This window comes from Sturnira hondurensis, unplaced genomic scaffold (genome assembly GCF_014824575.4).
Source record: "Sturnira hondurensis isolate 20B ecotype Veracruz unplaced genomic scaffold, ASM1482457v3 Scaffold0008196, whole genome shotgun sequence".
Lineage (NCBI taxonomy): Eukaryota > Metazoa > Chordata > Mammalia > Chiroptera > Phyllostomidae > Sturnira > Sturnira hondurensis.
The window spans coordinates 4,835,623-4,859,001 of record NW_028080827.1 but is presented as its reverse complement, the minus strand read 5'-3'; the positions used below and the strand labels follow the sequence as shown (position 1 = coordinate 4,859,001).

Sequence of the window (23,379 nt, the reverse complement as noted above, 5' to 3'; positions counted from 1 at the left end):
AAAGGAAAGAATAAACAAATGGGATCTCATCAAAATAAAAAGCTTCTGCGCAGCTAAAGAAAACAGCATTAAAATAAAAAGACAACCAACTGTATGGGAAAACATATTTGCCAATGATACCTCAGACAAAGGTTTAATCTCCAAAATATACAAAGAACTCACACGACTTCACTCTAAGAAGACAACTAACCCAATTAAAAAATGGGGAAAGGACTTGAACAGACACTTCTGCAAGGAGGACATACAGAGGATCCAGAGACACATGAAAAGATGCTCAATATCACTAGCTATCAGAGAGATGCAAATTAAAACTACAATGAGATACCACTTTACACCGGTGAGAATGGCTATCATAAACAAAGCAATAAACAACAAATGTTGGAGAGGGTGTGGGGAAAAGGGGACTCTGGTCCACTGTTGGTGGGATTGCAGACTGGTACAACCATTATGGAAAACAGTATGGAATTTTCTCAGAAAACTAAAATTGGACTTGCCTTTTGACCCAGCAATTCCACTGCTGGGATTGTATCCTAAGAACCCTAAAACACCAATCCCAAAGAACCTATGCACCCCAATGTTCATAGCAGCACAATTTACAATAGCCAAGAGTTGGAAGCAACCTAGGTGCCCATCAGTAAATGAATGGATCAAAAAACTATGGTACATATACACAATGGAATTTTATGCTGCAGAAAGAAAGAAGGAGCTCCTACCTTTTGCAACAACATGGATGGAACTGGAAAGCATTATGCTGAGTGAAATAAGCCAGGTGTTGAAGGACAAATACCATATGATCTCACCTCTAACAGGAAGCTGAACAACAAAGTAAACAAGCAAGCAAAATATAACCAAAGACACTGAAATAGAAAACAGGGCACAGTGATCAGAGGGGAAAAGGGAGGGAATTTCAGGGGAAATAGTGGAGGGATTTAGAGGAACCTATATAAAGGATACATGGATAACAACTGAGAAGGGTGGAAATGGGAGGGAGGGGGGAGGATGGGGGTGGGATGGGATGGGAGTAATAGACAGAAAACTGTACTTGAAGAATAATTAAATAAAAAAATTTTAAAAAAAGAGTAAAAAAAATAAAAAAAAAAAAGAGTAGTCTATGTCAGCGTTTGCTCAAAGCCATGATTAGCACTCATGAACTTGGAGATCACAGAACCCAACTAAATTACTCAGCCACTGGCCAGCACAGGCAAAGTTGGTAATCCAAACAATGAGATTTGTCTCCAGCTCGACCTGGTGCTTCTAAGTAGCAGGGACACCCCAACACGGAGCACAGGCTGGGCCTCCCAAAAGGAATGCTCCTGATAAATTTCCCCTTTTAATCCAGCACCCAAACTACCTGATCCATTTTCCACCTCAGCCTCCACTGAATTCCTCATGGGCTCCTCTGTTTATCCTCCAGCTCATGTTCTTAACTTATCTGCTGTGAAGAAGAAGGTGCCCGTCTCTGCTGGCTCTGACCACAGCTTCATCGTTTCCTCTTGGGTCACACCCCTCCCAAATCAGCTTGGCCCTGAGCCTTTAAAAACTCAGACATTGTACCACACCCTTAGGTAATTCCTACCTGTGGCCAAGGTCTGGCATAAAATGGTTAAATTATTCTTAGCCAGTTCCTAGTTATAGATTGTGGCCATTCTAAATAACATCTAAAGAATTTGAGGATTTTGCTTTGTGTGTGTATGTGTGTTTAATTTCAATGGCCCTAAGCATTTCTAAATTTAATTATTAAAAATTTGGAAAAAAAATAATAATTGCACATGGGCCTTTGGAAGTCAGGATGGTTTAGCAGAGGCTGCAAGCCACAGTTTGATTAGAAACATCTCTCTCTACACTGTCACCTCAAGGTCAACATCTCCCAACTCACACTCATATCCAGTTAAAGAAGGAAAGCAAACTGGGCATTTAGGAAGCATCAAATTCTACATCCCTTTAAGAAAGAAATGGATTTCCATGATCAGAATATTAGATTAAATCAAAACTAAGCAGGTTAAAGTGTAAGAACCTGGAATAAAGGGGAGACAGCCCCCTCCAGAGTCCTCTGCTGGGGGCATATGACATTTGCCCATTCACACAGTCTAAGTACAATGTCACATTCAATAAGCCCTGCATCTTCCAAAGGGTTATGAGAAACATTTGCTTAAGGTCTTAGACCAATCAAAGCATAAACTCAGAAGGCACAAGGCAAAGATATAAAAAACATAAATCCCCAAAGTTAAAATGGAGTGCCAAGAGAATTCAGCTGGCAATTTAGCTGAGGTTAGATGCCTAGATCCAGGGAGTAAATCAAGTGACATTAATTTTTTTATTTATCCATTCCAAAAGCAAAAGGAGGAATCTTTTGAGAACTACAAAATGGATTCATTCATTCAATTTAGATTTACTGAATACAAACAAAACAAAAGTAAATTATAGAAAGTGATGCAAGTGGGCCAGTGGGGAAGTCGTTCTGGGGAAAGGGGAAAGATTAAGTATGCATCATTTCCTACAAAAACAATGTAATCCTTATTCTTCAGGGGTAGAAACTTAAATATATACATAAAGAACAATGCATGGCCTATGATTAGCAAATTATCCTTTGTGTTTCCCAAGGCTTCCTGAGAAATTAACTTCTTCAAAAACATGCTTAAAAAAAGAGGGGGAAGAAAGACAGATGCAGAGAAAAAGAAACACAAATAGAGAAGAGGCTATGGAATGAGAAGAATAAGGAAGAAGTAAAAAATTATATTGAACTTTTAAGAGAGGTAGAAACTATATTTCAGGCAAAAGGGAAAGATCCAGTCAGAAAAGGACAGTGATATTTAGGATTAGAGGCCCAGAGTCGAGATCAAGATGCAATTAGTATGTGGAACGGTGCAGCCAAGACAACAGTCCACATGGACAGGCACGGGCTTAAAAGGGAGCCACACAGGACAGTTCAGGCCAAATGAGAAAAAACTTAACGTCCATTTAAGGAGTTAGGCAATGAGGTAATGGTAAGTCTCTAAAGGTTTTTGAACTAAGAAGTGACATCCTGATAAGACAGTTTTAAGATCATTTGACAGTGAATATCCTCAGTGTCTATTAGGGTTCTTTGCTTCTTCACCAAAAATTCCCAAATCTAATTATACAGTTTGGATTTTTCTATCTTCTACGTCTTTATTTAGATGCTCTGCCATATCACCAGACAAACATATATATTCACTCACCATCTTGTCCCCAAATCACTTCCCATATTATAATTCTTTTTCTCAGCATCCATACCTTACCCTCCCTTACTTTCTGTTCCTTTTCTTCTTTCCTTTCTTTCCTCTTTCCCTCCCTTCCTTCCTAGACACAGGCAATCTTTAATTACAACAGAATTCTCCTTTCCAGTCTTAAGAATCTACCTGTTGTAATATCCACCAACAATCCACAAGTTCAGGCTCTTATGTGATGGAGAGTAGAATAACAGTCCCTTAACTGACAACCCTTTAAATAGTATTTTTGGCATCCAACTCATACCGCACACAGTACCTCTTAGCACATGTTACTCCTCAGGTCTCTATGTCTTTCCTCTGGCTATACTCTCTGCCTAGAATGGCCTCCCACCCCTCACAGCTTGGGAAGTCCATAACTTTAAGATCCGGCTCAAATTCAAGCCACATTTCCCAGGTATTTAGTCATCCTCTCCTCCATACTCTCAAGACTCTTGATAAGTCCCTTTATTGCAGGGGGTGTTATTTACTGTTATTGCTGTGCAGCACTCTCTCCCATGAGACACTTGGTCGCTCTCAGGTAGAGACTGTGTTCTACTTATCTCTGTATCCCAGCATCCAGCATAATACCCAGCCCAATTAAGTCAGTATATACATTAGCTAAATTAAAGAAACTGGTTGGTTTCTTAAGTCAAAATATAAACTCGATTTCCTGGAAACACTCCTTATCCAATGCCCTATCCAACTTCTTCATTCAACTAACATTTCATTAACTATGTAAAACACAAAGTATTTGACAAGACCATTGGTAATCTGGGCCTTTCTACAAACTCAGCCTAATAAATCACTGACCGCTATGATATATAATTTTTTTAAAACACTCAACTAATTGTATTTCTCTGGATGCATAATCCTCCCTCACTCCTCCTCGCCTCTGCACTTGCTGTTTTGTCTTTCTAAATGCTTGTCTGTGTTGGAAATTCCTATTTGTTCTCTAACTCTTGTCTAATTGCTATCTCCTTAGTAAGGCCAGCTCTGGACAATCACCACACTGTTGTCCATGTTCATGAGTCCTTTTACCTTTTTGCTCCTTCTCTCCACCCTCCAACCCCTGCTCCCAGAGCTGTCAGCCTGCTCTCCGTCTATGAGTCTGTCTCTATTTTGCTTGTTTGTTCAGTTTGTTCACTAGAGTCCACCTATCAGTGAAATTATATAGTACTCGTCTTTCTCTGACTGGTTTATTTCACTTAACATAAAATTCTCCAGGTCTATCCATGCTGTCTCAAAGGATAAATTTTTCTTTTTATAGCCAAGTAATAATCCATTGTGTCCATTGTGTAAATGTCCCATAGTTGTTTTATCCACTCATCTACTGGATACTTGGGCTGTTTCCAAATCTTGGCAATTATAAATGACACTGCAGTGAACAGAGGGGGGCTTCCATTCTTTTGAATTTGTGTTGCTTCTTTGGATAAATTTCCAGAAGTAGAATTGCTACGTCCTAAGGTGGTCCACTTTTAATTTTCTGAAGTATCTCCATACTGCTTTTCACAGTGGCAGCAGCAATCTGCATTCCCACCAACAGTACAAAAGGGTTCCCCTTTCTCCACATCCTGTCCATCATTTGTCGATTTACTGATGACAGCCATTCTGACCAGTGTGTGGTGATATGTCATTGTGATTTTAATTTGTATTTCTCTGATGATGAGTGACATTGAACATGTTTTCATATGTCTACTGGAGAACTGTCTATTCAGGTATTTTGCTGATCTTTTAATTGGATTGTTTGGGGGGGGTGGTGTTGAGTTTTATAGGTTCTTCATAAATTTTGGATATTAACCCCTTATGAGATGTATGGGTAAATATGTTCTCCCATTCAGTGGGAGAACTGAATTTGTCTTTTTATTGAATCTGTCTGAATCTGTCTTTTCGTCAGAATTATTGTCTTTTTTTCACTGATGATTCCCAAAGTAATATATATGCAATTAGATTCAATTGCAATTTAATGCAATTCCTATCAAGATACCAATGATGTATCTCACAGAACTAGAACAAATATTTCAAAAATTTATATGGAACTGCAAAAGGCCCCAGAGAGCAATGGTAATCCTGAGAAAGAACAAAGTTGAATATATCATGCTACCTAATATCAAGCAGTACTATTAAGGTCAAAATATCAAAAAGCATGGCACTGGGACACATAGATCAATGGAACAGAAGAGAGAGGCCAGAAATAAACCCATGTCTTTATAATCAATTAGTATTTGACAGAGGAGACTTCCAATCAAGGTGGAGGTACAAGTAGACATCCTTTGTCTCTTCATGCAACCATAAGGAGAATTACAACTAGCTTCAAAAGAAAAAACACCCAGAACAACCTGAAAATCAAACTGTATGAAAGTCCGATAACCAAGGATTTAAAGAAGCCATATCTACCCAGTTGAGTAGAAGGGGCAGAGAGGATGTGGTGTAGCATGGTGAGGTGGCAGTGGTGGCAGAATGGGCAGCCCCAGATTCACATGTGATGGATAAAAATTGGGGGGGGGGTCACCAGGGAAGCGAGCAATTCCAGCACCAGGCCCAACTGTATAGCCCAGCGTTCCAATGACAGGAAGATAAGCCTTATAACTTCTGGTTTTAAAAAACAGTGGGGGTTGGGACAATGGAAGAAGATGCCAGTCTCTCAGGAAAGTCCAGGCACACATGGACTTAGAACATATGCTAACCTACCTGCTCTGGGGATCACCACCAGGGCAGCAGCTAGAAGGCTGCCAGTTGCAAATGGGAACTGGAAATGGGGAAAGTGCCAGGCAAACCTCCAGAAGCCAGTTGTGGCATTGTCCCTTCTCCAGCCCCTGCCACCAGACAGAGCCATGAAGTGGTAAAGCAGGTTGCCCCACCCTGGCGAATACCTAAGGCTCTGCCTGATGCAACTTAACAGGTGCACTAACACAGGGAATCAGAGCAACTCTACCTTATACACAAGAACAAACACAGTGAGGCTGCCAAATTGAGGAGACGAAGAAATATGGCCCAAATGAAAGCACAGAACAAGACCCCAGAAAAAGAACTAAATTTAACAGAGATAGCCAACCTATCAAAACAATAGTGATCAGGATGCTCAGAGTATGCTCACTGGTGATCAGGATGCTCACTGAGTATGGTAAAAAAGAAAGGGGAAAAAATGAAGGTTACACTAAGTGAAATAAAGAAAAATCCACAGGCAATCAACAGTCAAGGGAAAGAAGCCAGGATTCAAATCAATAATTTGGAACATAAGGAAGAAATAAGCATCCAACCAGAACAGAAAGAAGAAACAAGAATTCAGAAAAATGAGGAGAGTATAAGATGGCTCTGAGGCATCTCCAAAACGGCCAACATCCAAATCACAGGGATGCCAGAAAAAGAAGAGGAAGGACAAGAAATTGAAAACTTATTTGAAATTATAATGAATGAAAAATTCCCTACTTTGGCACAGAAAATATACATAGAAGTCCAGGAAGCACAGAGAATCCCAAAGAAGTTGGACCCAAAGAGGACCACACCAAAATACATCATAATTAAAAGGCCAAAGGTTAAAGATAAAGAGAGAATCTTAATTGCAGCAAGAGAAAGGCAGAGAGTTAGCTACAAGTGAATTCCCATTAGAAATCACCTGATTTCTCAAAAGAAACTTTGCAGGCAAGAAAAGATTGGCAAAAAATATTCAAAGTGATAAAAAGCAAGGACCTACAACCTAGATTACTCTATCCAGCAAAGCTATCATTTAGAATGGAAGGGCAGATAAAATGTTTCCCAGATAAGGTAAAGCTAAAGGAATTCATCATCACCAAGCTATTATTACATGAAATGTTAAAGGGACTCATTTAAGGAAAAAAAGTAAAGCAAAACTATGAACATTAAAATGACAACAAACTCACAACTTTCAACAACTGAATCTAAGAAACAAAAACAAAAAAACAGAAACAAACTAAGCAAACAACCAGAACAGAAACAGATTCATAGGTATGGAGATCATTTGGAGGGTTATCAACTGAGAGGAGAAAGGGGGAGAAAGGAGGAAAAGGTTCAGGGATTAAGAAGCATAACTGGTAGGTACAAAATAGACAGGGGAATGTTCAGAATAATACAGGAAATGTAGTAGCCAAAGAACTTATATGCATGACCCATGGACATGAACTAAGGGGGGAGATTCAGATTGATGGGAGACGGGAGGTACCAGGTGGAGGGGGACAAAAGAGGAAAAAGTGGGACAACTGTGATAGCATAGTTAATAAAATATACTTTAAAATATTTGACAGAGGAAGCAAACACATATAATAAGCTAGAGATAATTTACTCAATAAATAGCAATCTAAAAAGGTTTTGCACAGCTTTTTCTTTATCGGTTTCTCTGGCTTCTTTGTAAACTCTTTGAGGATAGACCCCTGTTGTGTTTACCTCTGTGTTCCCAATGCTCAGCCTCAATCCTAGAGGAGGTACAGGAGGAAAGGGAAGGAGAAATAACAAAAGCAGCGCCCATTATGAGCACCTCATTATCACACTTTGCTCTTAGCGTTACTCTTTTAAGGCGGGTATTCCTGTTAAACCTATTACACATAAAACTAGGATAACAGTCACAAATCTAGTAAGTGAAGAACCTTAAGGCCCTAATCCGAGAAGAGTAGCTTTGGTATAGTGCCTTTCTGGCATGGAGATCAGCAGACGTTTTCTGCAAAGGGTGAGAAAGTAAACACTTTAGGTTTCGTGGGCTGTTCAGTCTCTGTCACAACCACTCAGCTGTGCGGCTACAGTACAAAAGCAGCCATGGCTAATCACGGCTGTGCTCCAGCAAAAGTCCATTTCACAAAAACAGGTGGCGAGTCTAATTTAGCCTGCAGGTCAGTGCGCTCATCTACAGACTCAGTAAGTGTTCATCAAACTAAATTGGACCTAACAGTGTTGGAAACCAAAACCACCGATGATTTGCCCTCCGATGGTTCCTTTATCTTAGCCGAAAGCTGTCAGCAGTCATTGCAGTCTTCAAGACATTACTGGGCAGACCAATCCATTGTCGGCACTCAATAACCAACTGCAGAACTGAACTGGATGGGGTGGGATGGAAATGAGGCTCTGAGGCTGATCTTTGTTCTAAGATCCCACCCTCCCAACTCTCCCTCAAGAAACTATTTGATCTTAGCTAGATGTCTCTACACCCAGCACTGACAAATAAACAACCTTTACTTCTAAAAATTGAAAAAGTATCCCCAGGCTTCATTCTGTACCTCCAACTTTTACCTGGCCTTCATCTCAGGTATCTGATTTATTAGTAAAAAAAACAAAATTACTTGAAAGCAGCAGGTAAATTGAAGAGGCTTCCACACAAAAGTGGGCCACAAGTCTCAACCTAAGCAGTGAAGACTTCTTAGTGTTCCATCCAATGTGTTGTTCCACAGCAGTTGTGAGCACTGCTCAAATCTAGACATTTTTATATAATAACCAGAAAAACAGGTGGGGGTAAAAAGGAAGATGAAAAGGGGAAGATTATTGAGTTACGAACTTCTTGAGGTCAGGAGCCTTGTAATATTCACCTTTGCCTCACCAGAATACCTGGCATATAGCAGACCAAGAAATGTTTATTGGTGAATGAAAAAATGAATTTAACTAAGCCAAGAATTTAGATAGTTAATTTTGCTAAAAGACACCCATTTTCCAAACCCCCTCGAGCATGCTTCAGATACAGCAAGATCCTTTGTGGAAGTTGTAGACTTTTCAGCCATGAGTGGAGAAGCAACCCATGCCCTCACTTTCTCCAGCAGACTCACCATCTTGAGTATTTGGACTCAGGATTTGGGTCCGAAATTCCTGCAGGCTAATTCCCAGACACCTACAAACTTCCTCGGGGCTGTAAGGCTCCGGGTGAAGAGCATCCTCTGTGATCAGCAGCATTTCTTCCAGACCGACCCTGAGATCAGCCTGCACCTCCTCCAGCCTCAGCACTTTACCCCACTGCAAGCCTTTGTACTTAGCCAGGAGCTGCAAGTTGAAACCAAGATAATGGTCAGTGTTCACTGCAGAAATTGGTGTGTGTTACTTTAATTAGCCAGATTCAACTTTAAGCTGTTTTTGTTTTATTTTGTTTTTTTTCCACTCAACCTATCCAGATTTCCCACCATTGCTTGAAAATGCATACTGGGTTCAGATGTTTGGAATTAAGCATGCTTGTATGACTGTCACAGGCTAGTTAAGTATTTTGCTTAAAAAAAATAAAAATAAAAACCAATAGTCCACCAATTTTTTTGCCTGTCATCACTTTTCCTCAGGGCTATTTCTTTGAATAATTTTTGTTCTTTTATCCCATTCAGCTCATCCCTAATATATCACTCTCTGTAAAGTCCACAAAAAAAAAACCCCTACTCAAATCTCTCATGACCTGGGTCCTGAGGTGGATACTGTATGCCCAATTTCATTAGAGCATTTTCTGTTTACTACATGCTTCTTTGAAATGGCAAATGAATTTAAGTATCTGGGTGTTTAGAGTAAAGTCCCAGATTTTAAATGAAAACCTCATGGGTGACCTTACGAACATCCATTGCGTTAGGTTGCTGGTACTGGTGGAGCTGTATGTTTCTCTACCCTCAAGAGAAGAGTCTGGCTCCCAGTTGCATTCTGAGGCACCCTCTCCATCGGCCGAAGGCAGCTGAGTACAAACCAAACCTTTTTGACCAGGTCCACTCACCGGAACCCCCAGCCAGAATCTGTTTCCCTCACTCCCCCCAAACCACTAACTGAACCCTTTGGACTAGGTTGGAAACGACCTAAACAGCAAAGATCTCTCTCTTTAGGAGGCCTGTAAAACTCAGTCCCTGGGTGTGGAGACGGCAGGTGCAGACAGCACAAACAGCAAGAAGAAGGGGAAATCAGTCTTCAAGGCAATGTGCATCTGATTTACTCGCCTATTATGCTCATGATTTGATTTTCTTTCTTTCCAACAGGAAGCAGGGTTTACCAAAAGAGCATTGTACTCTGCTTAGGGCTACTCACTTCTGACGAATGTTAATAACATCAGTTCTTATATTCATTAATCTTTTTAAACCTCTGGTTCATACATTTAAAAGAAGTTAAGGATTTCAGGCAGAACTTGGAAAAAAGACAATAGGATTCTATTTTCCTGTTCAATGATTTCACAGAACCTGGTGCCATTTTTCAAACAAAAACACAAACAAAAACCTTTCTTCTGACCTTGCTTGCTCAGCACATTTTGTTAGTGTTTATTACCGGTGTTAGATTCGATACCCCTACAGACCGACCTATTCATCCATTCACTTAATTTATTCAGCCATGGTCTATATTCCAAAAATAAAATTTCAGAAAACTTATAAAGGCATACATAATGCAAGAGAAAAACATATAATGTATTTATTTTATATAGAAAAAGAGGTGAAGTCGATGATCTCCGAGAACGATGCTTTCTATACAAACCCAAATCCAACTGAGATAAGCAATGAAACTTGTATGGTTCTACAAAAGGATCCCAAATGTGCTCTTTTATTTCTTTTCATCTTTGGCAGCTCTCTGAGATAGGTGCTCTTACTCTGTTTAAGAGATGAGAGTAAGTGACTCGCCCAAAGAAACAAGTTGGAAGTTGACCCCAGGTCCTGTAACTCGCTTCCCCAAGGCCACATTCTCAGTGAGGTCTGGCTGACATCTGCGTCCTGCTACTCCTATTAGTTTAAATCACTGCTCAGTCGCAGAAATGGTTTTCAAAGAATAAACTAAGGTTGGTATTAGAAGTAAACATTCCAGTGATTTAAAAAACACTTTGATAGACGGGTTCCTTCAAGGAAAAAGGACAAGGAGAAGGAGAAAAAGAGGAAAACATCAAAGAATGGCCCCCAAGTAATGAGAATGAGCTCATCCTAAGAATGGTCTCTAAACCTCTGGCTTATGTTTGTCTAAATTCCAACGATCTCTAAATTGCCGTGGTCGCACTACCTCAGGTGCTACATCCCAGGAAATTGGCGCACAGGGAGAAAGTCTGCAAGGGACACCTGGTGCCTACAAGGTTGTCAAAGGCAGCCTCCCTGTGTGCCTTTCCAGCACAGACAGAGGCCCTAACACACAGAGGTTCACATCCACTCCAGCAATAGCCCAGTTTGCTTTTGGGTTCGCTTAGCCCTCAGCTGGAGGATCCACACAGCCAATTTGGCGTGTGTTTCAGTAAGAATGACATCCACCACATGCCCTCAACGACAGCTGCACATGTACACTACATTGCAGGAGTAAACTAGAAAACCCGCTTAAGCCCTTTGAAATTTGGCTCTGGAAACAGAAGGATGACTTGCACATGAGGGAAGGGGGTGGGTAAGATCCCTGTTGCTCAAAGACAGAACTTCATGCAGGAATTTGCCACTTACAGCCCTGGTGGCTGGCCCACTTCACACTGGTGAAGCAGGGCTATGAATCAGGGATATAGGTCATTTCATCACAAGTTCCTCACTTTAATAGCAGGGTGAGAAAAATCAAAGAAAGCAGCTCTTTGTCAACATTCACCATTTTCTTTTCACCACAGCAAACACTACTGTTCATATGAGATACCACTTCCAGGTGGTACCTTGAGCCTGTTCCTTGCTCTGTGGACGAGAATGCAGGAAACAAATGCTTTGTCCACAGTCATGGAAAGAGGCAGATAAATAGCACCAGGGCCCTGTCTTAAGATGGTTCCCCTTGGAAGAAGAGCCTAAGACAAGAATTCAAAGGGTCAGTGATACCCAGAAACACTGATAGAGGGGCCCTACTGATTAGCTCACTGGCACTTCCAGGTTGTCCCAGGTGCAAACTCGGCACTCTCCTACACTTAGAAAAAGCCCTCAGTCTGAGCGTCACCGGGACTTCCAGTAAGAGGGTAGGGAAGGAAGGAGAACACTAAGACGGGGCCTGACTGTCAGACCCACCTTCTTTGATGTTCTCATGACACGAAGCGCTATTAACAAACCAATGGGAAAAGTACCAAGTTGGCTCCTCACCAGGTCAGCAAAGGGTAAAATTTCTAATCCCTTTCTGCTTTACCTCTAAACACAATTCATTCAAGTTTTTTTCCACACAATAAATGCAGCTATGTTGTTGTTTCTGATTACACAACTCACACACCATGTTTCTAAAACTGCAAAAAACATACAGTTCAAAGTACAAAAAGAATTAAAGTAAAATAAATCATCTATAATCACCCAATGAGATAACTGCCAACTGCCATTTTGATAGCCACCCTATCACACATTTCTTCATGCACACTTTTTGCACACCTACAAACATAGTTTGGAATAACTGGGATCATACATAGTTGTTTTTATTGTCCATATTTCTTTGTTTTGCTCATCTCCCCCTCACCTCCTTCCAACTACTGTTCACATTCTCTCTCTATTAGTTTGCAGGCCACAGAAGAAATGCACACAGCTGGGCACAATGGATGTCCTCACTGCACCGTCAGCATAGGCTGTCCATGGCATCCGCAAGCAGCATGCTCTGGACGCCTGACTCCTAAGAGACACTATGGGAAGAGGAGGGGCAAAGAGAGATGCGGACTGCTGCGCTTACTTAAAACAAGTCACAACCTACCTTGGCAGGAAATTCCCAGGTAAAGTGGGACACTTAATGGCTACTTCACAAGCTATTGTGAAGATTACATAAGATAAAAAAAGACATCCAGCACCTTTCCCAGCCCAGAAAGAGGCACTCTGCGAGGGTCAGGTTTCCTTCCCTCTCCACATTGCGCTGCCTCTCTAGCTAGTTCTCTCCACCCGACACTTATTCCTGGGTCTTCAAACATGTACAGATGTTGCCTGTCCTAAAACGTCTTATTCCTAAAGCTACTACTCTCCATTTCTCCCTCTCCTTCACTGTCCAACAACTAGGCCCAGCGGCCCGGCAGCCCTGCTTCCCGGCCCTCAGTGGCCACTCCAACTATCACGTATGGAGGCCCTTCCTTATCTCCAAAACCACTTCCAAAGCCACCGAATTTTTCCCAGCCCTGTTATTCCTTAAGGAATCAGCGGCTCTGGCACTCTTTGTTATCTATCTTCTTCACGTTCCCTGTTTCATAGGCTCCTGTAGCAATGAATTTTCCTGCTTTCCCTCTCACTTCCCTGGTCCTTCTACAAAATTCATCCATGACTCACTTTTCTCCCCTCGTTATTCAACTGCAGCCTTCTCCCAATATCAACCTCTGGCCTTTTGATCTCCTCCTGCCTCGCTCTTTCTCTCAGCAACCTGAACTAAACTCTTGGTTTCAACTATTGCCTCACAACAAGTATATCGGAAGGCTATAGCCCTAGACCAGGGATACAATCCAAGCTCAAATATCTAATCACTTATAAGAAAATTCTGGCCCTGGCTGGTGTAGCTCAGTGGATTGAGCACAGGCCTGCGAACCAAAGGATTGCGGTTCAATTCCCAGTCAGGGCATATGCCTGGGTTGCAGGCCAGTTCCCGGCAGGGAACTCATGAGAGGCAACCATACATTGATATCTCTCTCCCTCTCTCCTTCCCTTCCCCTCTGAAGATAAACAAATAAAAATCTAAAAAAATAAATAAAATTATTTTTTTTAAAAAGAAAAGAAAATTCCATGAGGAAATTGTATCACCTCCCTCTTTCCAGTCACCTTCCATGCTCTCTTCTCTAAACCCGTCAGTGGCAGTACTTTCCGTACATCATTTCAGCGCAAAACTGCAGCGCCTTCATCTGCATGCAGTGAGTGTTACCAAGCCTCTGCTACTTCTCAGGCCCTCAGTGGACAGCACTGAATAAGGCACTCAGGGCTCCTGACCTCATGGAGCTCAGACTACCCAAGAAGGCAGATGTTTAATAATTACACAGTGAAGAAGTAAATCCAAATGTGATAAGCTGCTACAACAGAAAAATACACGATGTGGTAAGAGCATGTAAAAGTACATTTAACACATGGAAATAGGGAGGGTAGTCAAGGAAAACTTCCTCCAAACAATGCTGTTTATGCCCAAAGAAAGACAGAAACCCAATCAGAGAAAGCCTCAAACCTGAGCCTTTAGTAGGTCCAGTCACAGCATCTCTCATATCCCTCCCTTTTTATCCCATCCTCGCTGACACTTTAAGACCCACGTATCTTCATCCAAGGCAGAAGATCCTGCTGCCAGATTAATGTTCCCACAATACCTTGCTAACGACACTAGAGGCTCCTGCCACTGGCAGGACCCAGCCTGGGTGATCCTCAGCACAGCACTGAAGGCCCTGCCGCCACCTGGTCCACCACACACACCAACCCCATTCCCCGGTCTGTGAGTCCTCTGCCCTGCAGCTTGGACTCACCAGGCTAGGAATTCACACCCTAGAGTTCTGGCCAAGTGCGCTTGACTGAATCAGCAGTCTCAGTGAAACTGGCTACGTTCTGGGGTATTTGGGTTTTCCTCACTCAAATTCGAGGAAACTGCCAAAGCCCCAAGAATGTTATGCCCACTTTTCCTCACAGTCTATCACTGGACAGAGAATAAGTTCCATATTGACCGCTAAGTAGTGGGAGCTAAAAAAAAACTGGATGTGTGATGGCCCCTGACCAAACTGGCTCCGTAAGGGACCACAGGGCAAATTTTCCTTGAAGTGTCAAGGGCCACATGGAACTTTCTGCACTGTTCCACATGTTGCCACAAGGAGCTCAGGGTGTGCAAACAGCAGTGCTCAAATTTCCCTTCCCTTTTGGATTGCCCATATTTATTATTGGCATAACACATTTTATCCCTCAGTATAATTAAAGGATATTCTCTTTTATAGGCATAAAACATTTCTGGAAAAGTCTAAGCCACTGAATACATGTAAAATATGAAAATTTTGTGCTCATCAAAGGTGTCTGGATACTTTGTAAATTTAAGAGCATAAAAATGTACTTCACTTAAAAGTATCATTTATACAACCATATGATTTCACTCATAGGTGGAATCTAATGAACAAACTGAACTAACAAGGAAAATGGGGATGGACTCATAGATGGAGAGCAGGATGACAGCTAGTGGGAGGGGGGTTAGCGGGTGGAGAGATTGAGCAAAAAGGAAAAAGGACTCATGGACATGGACAACAGTGTGGTGATTGAGGGGTGAAGGGGGGTATAAGGGGACTAAATGGTAATGAAAAATACAATAAAGATTAAATAAAAAATAAATTAAATTAAATCAACTTTTTAAAGCATCATTTACGCAAGTGATGATTATAAATCCCTGTTGAGTTTGCTTTTATTTGGTCCAAATGGCTCTATAAGACTGACTTTTAATGACCGTTACATGAATTAGTTTTTGGAACCTGCTGGAAAAAGAGGAGGGGGACGTATAGAGAGGGAGAGAAAGAAATTTTAAGAATAAAAGATAGAGCCCTAGCCAGTGTAGCTCAGTAGGTTGCAGTGTTGTCCCATAAACCAAAAGGTTGAGGGTTTGATTCTCAGTCAGGGCACACACCTAGGCTGTGGGTTCAGTCCCTGGTCAGTTGGGGTTCATGCAAGAAGCAACCAATCTGTTTTTCTCTGACATGGATACATTAATGTTTCTCTCCCTCTCTCTCTCTCTCTCCCCCTTCCTTTCTCTCTAAAAAAAAAAACCAATAAGCATATCCTCAGGTGAGGATAAAAAAAATAGAATAGAATAGAATAGAATAGAATGGAATGGAATAGAATAGAATAGAAGACAGACCAAAGGGATGATTACCAGAAGGAATGGGGTAGGGAGATGAGTAAGAAAAGTGAAGGGGAATATGGTCAATAATGCTGTGATGTCTGCATGGTGACAGATGACTACTAGAATTAGTGGGGTGATCCCACTGTAAGGCATAAAAATGTCAGATCACTATATTTTACACCTGAAACTAATATAACTAATATAGTATTAGTTATAATTTTAGTTGTTAGATGCCAACTAACAAGTGAGATAAGATTTTTTTAAAAGAATAGAAGAAACTATAAACATTAAGGCAAAACAAAGTAAAACCATCTTTATTGATTTAGTGTACTTCCCTGTACTTAAAATAAAAGGTACTTATTTTCAAAACAGAGTTTAGAGAGGAAAAAAAGGAAGAAAAATAGTATTCATTACAGTTTTGACATCTGCAACTTTATCTAATCAGTCCCATTTTCAACACTATCCTGAGAAGGCATTTCTCCACTGACACTTCATTTTATTGTCTGAAAACAGAGTTTACACAGATTTAGATAAGCTTCTTTATCTTTTTAATATGGGAGTTTAGTTCCTGATTTAATGAGACCACTTCCAAACAAAAGTCATATTCATTCACAAATTATTGAAACTGGGAAAATGGAACCATGTTGTAAGGAATATACACTTAGCAGAATTCTAGCCCATATTCCTAGGCAAAAATCATAATCTTAACATCAAGATCTGTGTGTGTAGACCATATCAGCAATTTTATATTTATTTCCTCTTTATACATAATCTTGGATTCAACTTGATTTGCTGCAACATGGCTTAGAAAACATTCTCCACCTTAATAAAGTCACTTTTTTCCCTTACATATCTTTAAAAAGAGAAAAATTCAGAGTATTTAAAACTATGTGTTTTATCTGCAATTGTGAGGAGCATGAAGCAAAAAGTCAAATTCAGATGCCAATTTTGCTGAACAAAGTTCCTCTAAAACTCGTGTGGAGTTGCACCATTAAACTCAGAAGCCATCCTCAAAACAGGAGGTTCTGCAGTGAATTAAGGTGTTCAGCTAGTGCTTTCAAAAGAGATGCACTTTTTAGAGTTAACTCTCAAAAGTCATGCCCCTTATCCTTACAACTTTCCCTACAGAGATTCAGCATCACAATTTTATTCCTCACTTTCTTCTTGCATCTTCAGAAGAGATAGTCCCAACAGGAAGCCATTTTACATTTTCATCCTTATTCTAGCTCATGTATGGATCTCTTAGAGGATGCCCAATTTCGTGACAAAACTTTGAAAACAATGTTGTGTATGTTTGAGGTCTCCTCAGGAAGGCAACACTTACTCATCGACCACAAAATAACTAGCCAACGTGAATAAGCCCTCAAACAAATAAGACACTAATTCCTTCCATCTCCTGAAAGAGGAAGCTTCTCCTACAGGAAAAGAAAAGGTCACTGAAGCCTTGGTATTGAAAACTTTACTGTACTACTTCTTCTCGTATATGTATTCATTAAATACTGTGCACATTTAGTATTAAAATACATCTTTTACATAATTTTTAGAAATTATATGAGCAAATTCCACATTTAAAAACCTTTTAATTTAAAAGAAAATGATTTTTTTGTATAAAAAGGTTTAACTCCAAAATTATCCAGGAAAAAAATCTTATTTTTTTCTGGTTCCTCCTATCTCTACTCTCCTCAATTTCACAAAGCTCAGGGGGTGAGAGTAAGCTAAGCGGTGAAGGAGCAAGTCAGGTAAAAGGGAGAACTGCACCCTGCACATCTCCAGGGTAGCGAGCCCAGGGCTGGGCACACGATATATACTTGTAAAAAACTGTGAAACTGGGCAGGTACACAGGAGTAGTCATTCATTTATTGAACAAATGTTTACCCTGTGCCTTCTTCAGCCTAAACACAATGCCTGGGATTAGGAATATAAAATGGACAGTCTTGTCTTTCAGGTAAAATCAAATCAGAAAGAAAAGGCAGACATTAAAACACTTGTTATAGTACCATTACTGAGATGTGAAATACAAAAGGGGCCCTACTTTAGTCTGGGAATAAGGAAGTCAAGGAAGGCTTTCCTGAGAGACAGGCAGGCTGAGACTTCAGAGAGGGCTGGAGGAAGAGTGTTCTGGGCATGTGCAAAGTCACTGAGGTGAGAGTGAGCGTCAGGGCTAGAGTGCAGTGGAGTGGGGGAGGGACGCTAGGAGAGGAAGTGGATGAGGTGCACAGGCGTTGGGTCTGCCAAGGCTCTTCAGGGACTGAAGAGGACTTTTACTTCATTCCGATGAAATGGAGCTTCTGAAAGGTGTCATGCAGGAGAATTACCTGAGCAGACTTAAATTTCTACACCATCATTCTAACTGCTTTTTGAAGAATGGTTGGGAGAAAGCACAGTGGCGTTCCCCAGATTCCACTGCCCAGCTCCCGGCCTCAATTCTCTCCGACTTTCTAGTCATGTCATGGGCTTTTCTGGATCTTCCATATCATTTAATTTCTGTGTCATGTTTTGGAGCACCTGGTTACATACCACCTGATCACATACTAACCATCTTCTATTTCTTTTTCCTTTTCTCTCTCTCTTTTTATAACTTTTGAATTATTTTTGACATTCAATATTTTTCTGTTAATTTCAGGTACACAGCACAGTGGTTAGACATTTCTGTAATTTACAAAGGGAACTTTTACCCCCATAACTTTAACTCTTTACTCTCTCTATTCTTATGTTCTGTATCCTTTTGTATGCTGCTCTTCATACTTCCTAAGCAGACCTAAGGCTTGACTGGCAAGGGTCTTCTAAATCATGGAACAAAGAACTGGCAAGACTTTCTCTGGCTTCTATTTCCCTAGTAGACACATAGAAGTCTTCTGGGCACAGGGAGGGTTACACCAGGCACATACTTTTAAAGTAACCAGTGATGGCCCATACAAAATGGTGCATGTAAGAGGACCACGGGGTGAGGCTGCTGTCACTTTTGTTGAGGAAACAAGACCAGTTATGGTCACTTCCCATCAATCACCTCCAACTATCTTTCCACCCACAGACCTACCCCATAGCCTGTGTCTCACATATATAAGCTGTCCGCTTTGACCCAGTGCCACCCTAAAAGATGCAACTGTGAAGTTCATACAGCTTCTCAATAGCTAAAGGTTGCACTCCTGTAGGCTTATTTATCTCCTGAGTTTGGAATTGGATTGCTCACCCAAAGACCTTCAGTTAGAACATTGCTGCAGTCAGAATGTTTCCCCAAATTTTTGGTGAAGAGACAGTAATAGGGAGCAAAGAGAAACAGAATGAGAGAAGGCTTACTTAAGTTCCACTAGTTTGCCAAGCCCCTACCTTTGCAGCCAGCCGACACTCCATCACCCTGGTGTTGAAATGGGAGGTCGCTGCCTTATTCATTTCCACACAACTGCTGGCAATCACAAACACTGCTCCGCTTGGGAGCTTCACATCAGTTGCCCTCAAAGGGCTAAATTCAATCAACTTGGCCTATTGGAGGAAATGCGACATGTAAGAGATGATGTATTAAATAAAACTCAAAAAATGGTTAACCATTTATGCACTTATATATCTTAGTAAATTTTTTTCCTAAAAATGCATCGATTACTTCAAATATTATTTACTAACTTCCTAATACCACAGTAGGCATTAAAGATACAAGAGTGAACAAGAGAGAAGGTCCCTGCCCTCACAGAGCTTACAATCTAGTGGGAAAGGCAGTCAAGTAGACAAGCACATTTCCAGGCTGTGTTAGACGGTAGCTAAGTGTGGAGTGCTATACGGACACACACTTGAAGCGCCTGATCAAATATAGCCTAGTGTAGGCTCCTTTGAAAAAATGAGAAATTTAAACTAAGCCTTAAAGGATAAGCAAAAGCAGGGCAGGCAAACACTTTCTTTGCCAAATTAGGATGTCAAGAAGAGGGAAGAGCAATGGCAAGTGCAGAGGTGGAAAAACACCATGAGGTGTTAATAGAGCTCTGGGAATTGAAAGTTAGCGGCTGCTTAGAGTTTGAGGGGTGAGGAGTGGCAAGAGGGCAGGTAGGAGGGGTAAAGCAGGGGCCAGATGGTGAAGTGCTTTGCAAGCCCAACAAACTGGGACTTTGTTCAGATTCAGTATTTAACTCACATTAACATCAGGACCCTTGCCTGATGTTAACATTATGCCTGCTTGTCAGCTCTCGTCCAAAATGCTCAGAGCATTTGCTTAGCATTAAACTGAATTTACTCATGCCTCATGCCTCTGGCTTAGGGAAATCAACAACAAATACTATTAATAAGAAAAAATCCAGGTATTCTGTTTTTTTTTAATTCCTAAGCCTGTAGGAATCCGATGAAAAACTAAGACAAGATTTTAAAGAAGTGTCTGCCTCCACTTTGGAGATGGGTGGTTTAAGACCAACAACCCAAACCTCTGCTCTGCCGAAGGGAGGTGATAGCCAAGGGGAAGCGGTATCCAGCTAAGGAATTCATTCCTGGGTTACTGTCAACATTCTTTTCCTCACCACTGAAGCCCCAGAAATGTTGACGCAGAAAAATGATACCAAAGAGTAAATTACAAAAAGAGGGGTTGTGAATATATGTGGTAAGAAAAGTAACATTTGGGTTTAAAACCAACATGAAAATGCTATGAGATGAAGTGATTTGGGACAAGAGAAGGAAAGGGGTCTCAATAACTAGGGAGTTGAGAAATCTCATCCTAATGATGAATTAGAAAGGAAAAAAACCTACACATAAGAAGAAAACAGACTTGAGGTACGATTCTGGAAGCTTAAGGGAGTAGAGATCAACATGAAACAAAAGAGGTGAAGTGGTGGTAGCTGTGAACTACAAAGGAGTTGAGAAATACAACCCCATGACAGAGGTAAATAGAATCCGCTGCCCCAAACCAAGCACCCGGGGATCGCATAGCCTTCCTCTCTGGGTGAACGTCCCCTAGCTGATACTCCCAAAGAGCTCAATGCCACCTACTGTTCCTTCTTCTGCAAGAAATGATATGGACTGGTCCATCCCTCCTCCTTCAGTGCCAATATAACGCTCACTCCTGGCACAGATTTCCGCAAGTTCCACCTGGAAAAGTAAAATTGGTTCACACCATGAGTACAGTCATAATCTATTTCTCATTCATTTCTTATTCCAGACATGACAGATAAGTTTGCCAGCTGTGAACAACTGAGAACAGTTGCCTGGAGCACTGTGTTAACAACTCCAAGACTACCATTGAGCTCAATAGGGTCAATTGATGCCTGTTATGGGATGGAAGGAGATAATGACCATGCATACCACGTACTCACTACCCTTAAATGACTCCACAGGGCAAGCAGTTTCTCTCACCTTTCTATTCACTCCATCCCTCTCTAGACTGATATCACCAAAAATCTCTTATGGGCACTCATTCATTTCTGCCTCAGCTCCCCTTATAACCTGACAGTGGACATCTCATGGTCTCCCCACAGTCAAAGTGGGCTCATCTGACTTTACTTCCCAGTCCAAAGGAATGCTGTCTCTGTCACATTTCCATCAAAAGTAAGAATCAGAACTAGTGTCATCTCACCAGATACATCTTCACTACCAAGATAAAGAGGACCAACATATGAACACATTTCTAATCCAAACTGAAAATGCCAAACTATTTGTTTAAGAATCTTCAATGGCTTCCTATCAATTAATTAAGTTCAAGCTCCTTAACCTAGCATTTCAAAGTCTCCAAAAAACTGTACAACCAGTGTGTATATGTGTACCGCTCTTTTCCAGTTAGATTTGTCTCCTTTACCATTTCACACATCAAGTCTTTCTCTCATGCAAATCCTGTTGCCATTCAATACCCAGCTTATTGACTGTCTACTATAGGCAAGTCACCGGGCTGGCCACTCAAATCTTCCCCCATCACAGAGTGTCCCTCAAATTCCCACTATAACGTCCCCTTTCCCTGAACTCCTACAACATAGTGAGTACATCTATTTACTCACTCTACTATTCATTCATTCACTCACTAATTCATTCATTCATTCATTTTTTTATTTCTTCTAAGACTTGATCCAGGCCCTATTTCTCACCTGTTTGGCTGGAAGATCCTCCTAGAGTGATCATTCTGAAACACTGATGGTCATCCCTTGCCAGTGCCTTGATGCTCACTCAGCATGGCACACAACATCCTTAACAACTTATCCCTTGCTCACTTCTCCAGCCTGCTCTGCCACCCCTAACCCAGTAAACCCTAACCTTAGATCATCAGGAATACAGAACAAATGCTATTCTTCATCACCCCCAGGTTCTCTCGTCTCTCAGTGCCTTTCAAAGTGTGGTTTTCTATCCTCATCACTCAGAACTCCTCTCTCCAGGAGCTCCATTATTATCAGGACCAATTTAAGCATCACGTCCCCTGCAGCCCACACCACCACCCAAATCCACACACACCACATAACCTCTCCTCTGCACACCTGTATGAACTTTATTCTCATTTATCAAACCAGGCTTTGAGTGTGGGTTTACTTGTCTCTTGATCCACCGGTCTATGAGAGTCCACACAGTGCCCAAATCAGAGCCTACTTAACTAATGTGACTGAATCACATAGTGTTTATTATTGTTCTTTAATCACGTCAGGTTTCAATGATATCACATTTCCCTAAAACACTGTCAGTCCTACTAGACATAAATAAAGTGTTTCTTTGGTATCCCCTTCTTCACACAGTGCTGAGCACATAGCAAATATTCAATGAACACCTGCTGCTTTCACTTTCTGAGAAAAGCTGCCCCTAAAACCACCTGACAGAACCTGTGTTATATTCCTGGTCAGTCATGTGGATTCACTGACATTAACTTTGCCTTGTGGCACAAGGTAAATTTGGAATTCTGACATAATGGGCATTGCACATGGCCAGCTGAAAACACAGAACCAGTGACCTGTCCAAAACAGGCACTTGGATTTTAAAACATAAGTGAACAAAAAACCCTGGTGAAGAAGTTCATGCAGCACTCAGTGAGGAATGATGAGACCTAGGAATGACGAGACCTGGCTTCCCACCTAAATATGACCCTGGGCTAATGTGAAAAGTCACACCACACACAAAACCACAAGAAGAGGCACATTCACACATGGCTCTGACAGTTCATTTGCTTTGTGAGCATTAGCTCCTTAGGCCTCCAAACAACCCTCCGCTTACCCCATTAGACAGATGAGGACAGTGGGTCTTGGAACACACGGCAGAAAATGGAGGAGCCAGCAACTGAACTGCATCTGCATGACTCCAAAGCCTGTGTTCTTTTCACACTGGACTTTAAATCCTTCTCTCCCAAGCCCCACTCCTTACAAATGGAGACAACATATACTTTTTTTCCCACTACCTCCAAAGGGTGTGAAATGACCAATGAGACCACCAAAATTTAAGTATTCTCCCTCTTAAGAGGAAAAGAATTGAAACATCCAGAAATATATAAGCTTATTGTTCTTTTGACCAGGTTTTTTTAAATTGTTGTTCAAGTACAGTTGTCTCTATTTTCCCACCACCACTCCCTCCAACCTTATACACCCCC

The 23,379-nt window shown here is 41.2% G+C and overlaps 1 protein-coding gene across 3 annotated transcripts in view; it reads right to left on the bottom strand.

Annotated features, from left to right (window-relative positions):
- Positions 1–23,379, bottom strand: part of GALK2 (galactokinase 2) — a 129,724-nt gene that overhangs the window by 30,887 nt on the left and 75,458 nt on the right. For all 3 annotated transcript variants that reach the window (XM_037054595.1, XM_037054596.1, XM_037054594.1), the window contains exons 6-8: positions 20,817–20,915; positions 19,182–19,334; positions 8,990–9,200 (exon numbers count right to left, since the gene is read on the bottom strand). In XM_037054595.1, coding sequence (XP_036910490.1) covers positions 8,990–9,200; positions 19,182–19,334; positions 20,817–20,915 — 463 coding nt within the window. The remainder of the gene's footprint in view (positions 1–8,989; positions 9,201–19,181; positions 19,335–20,816; positions 20,916–23,379) is intronic.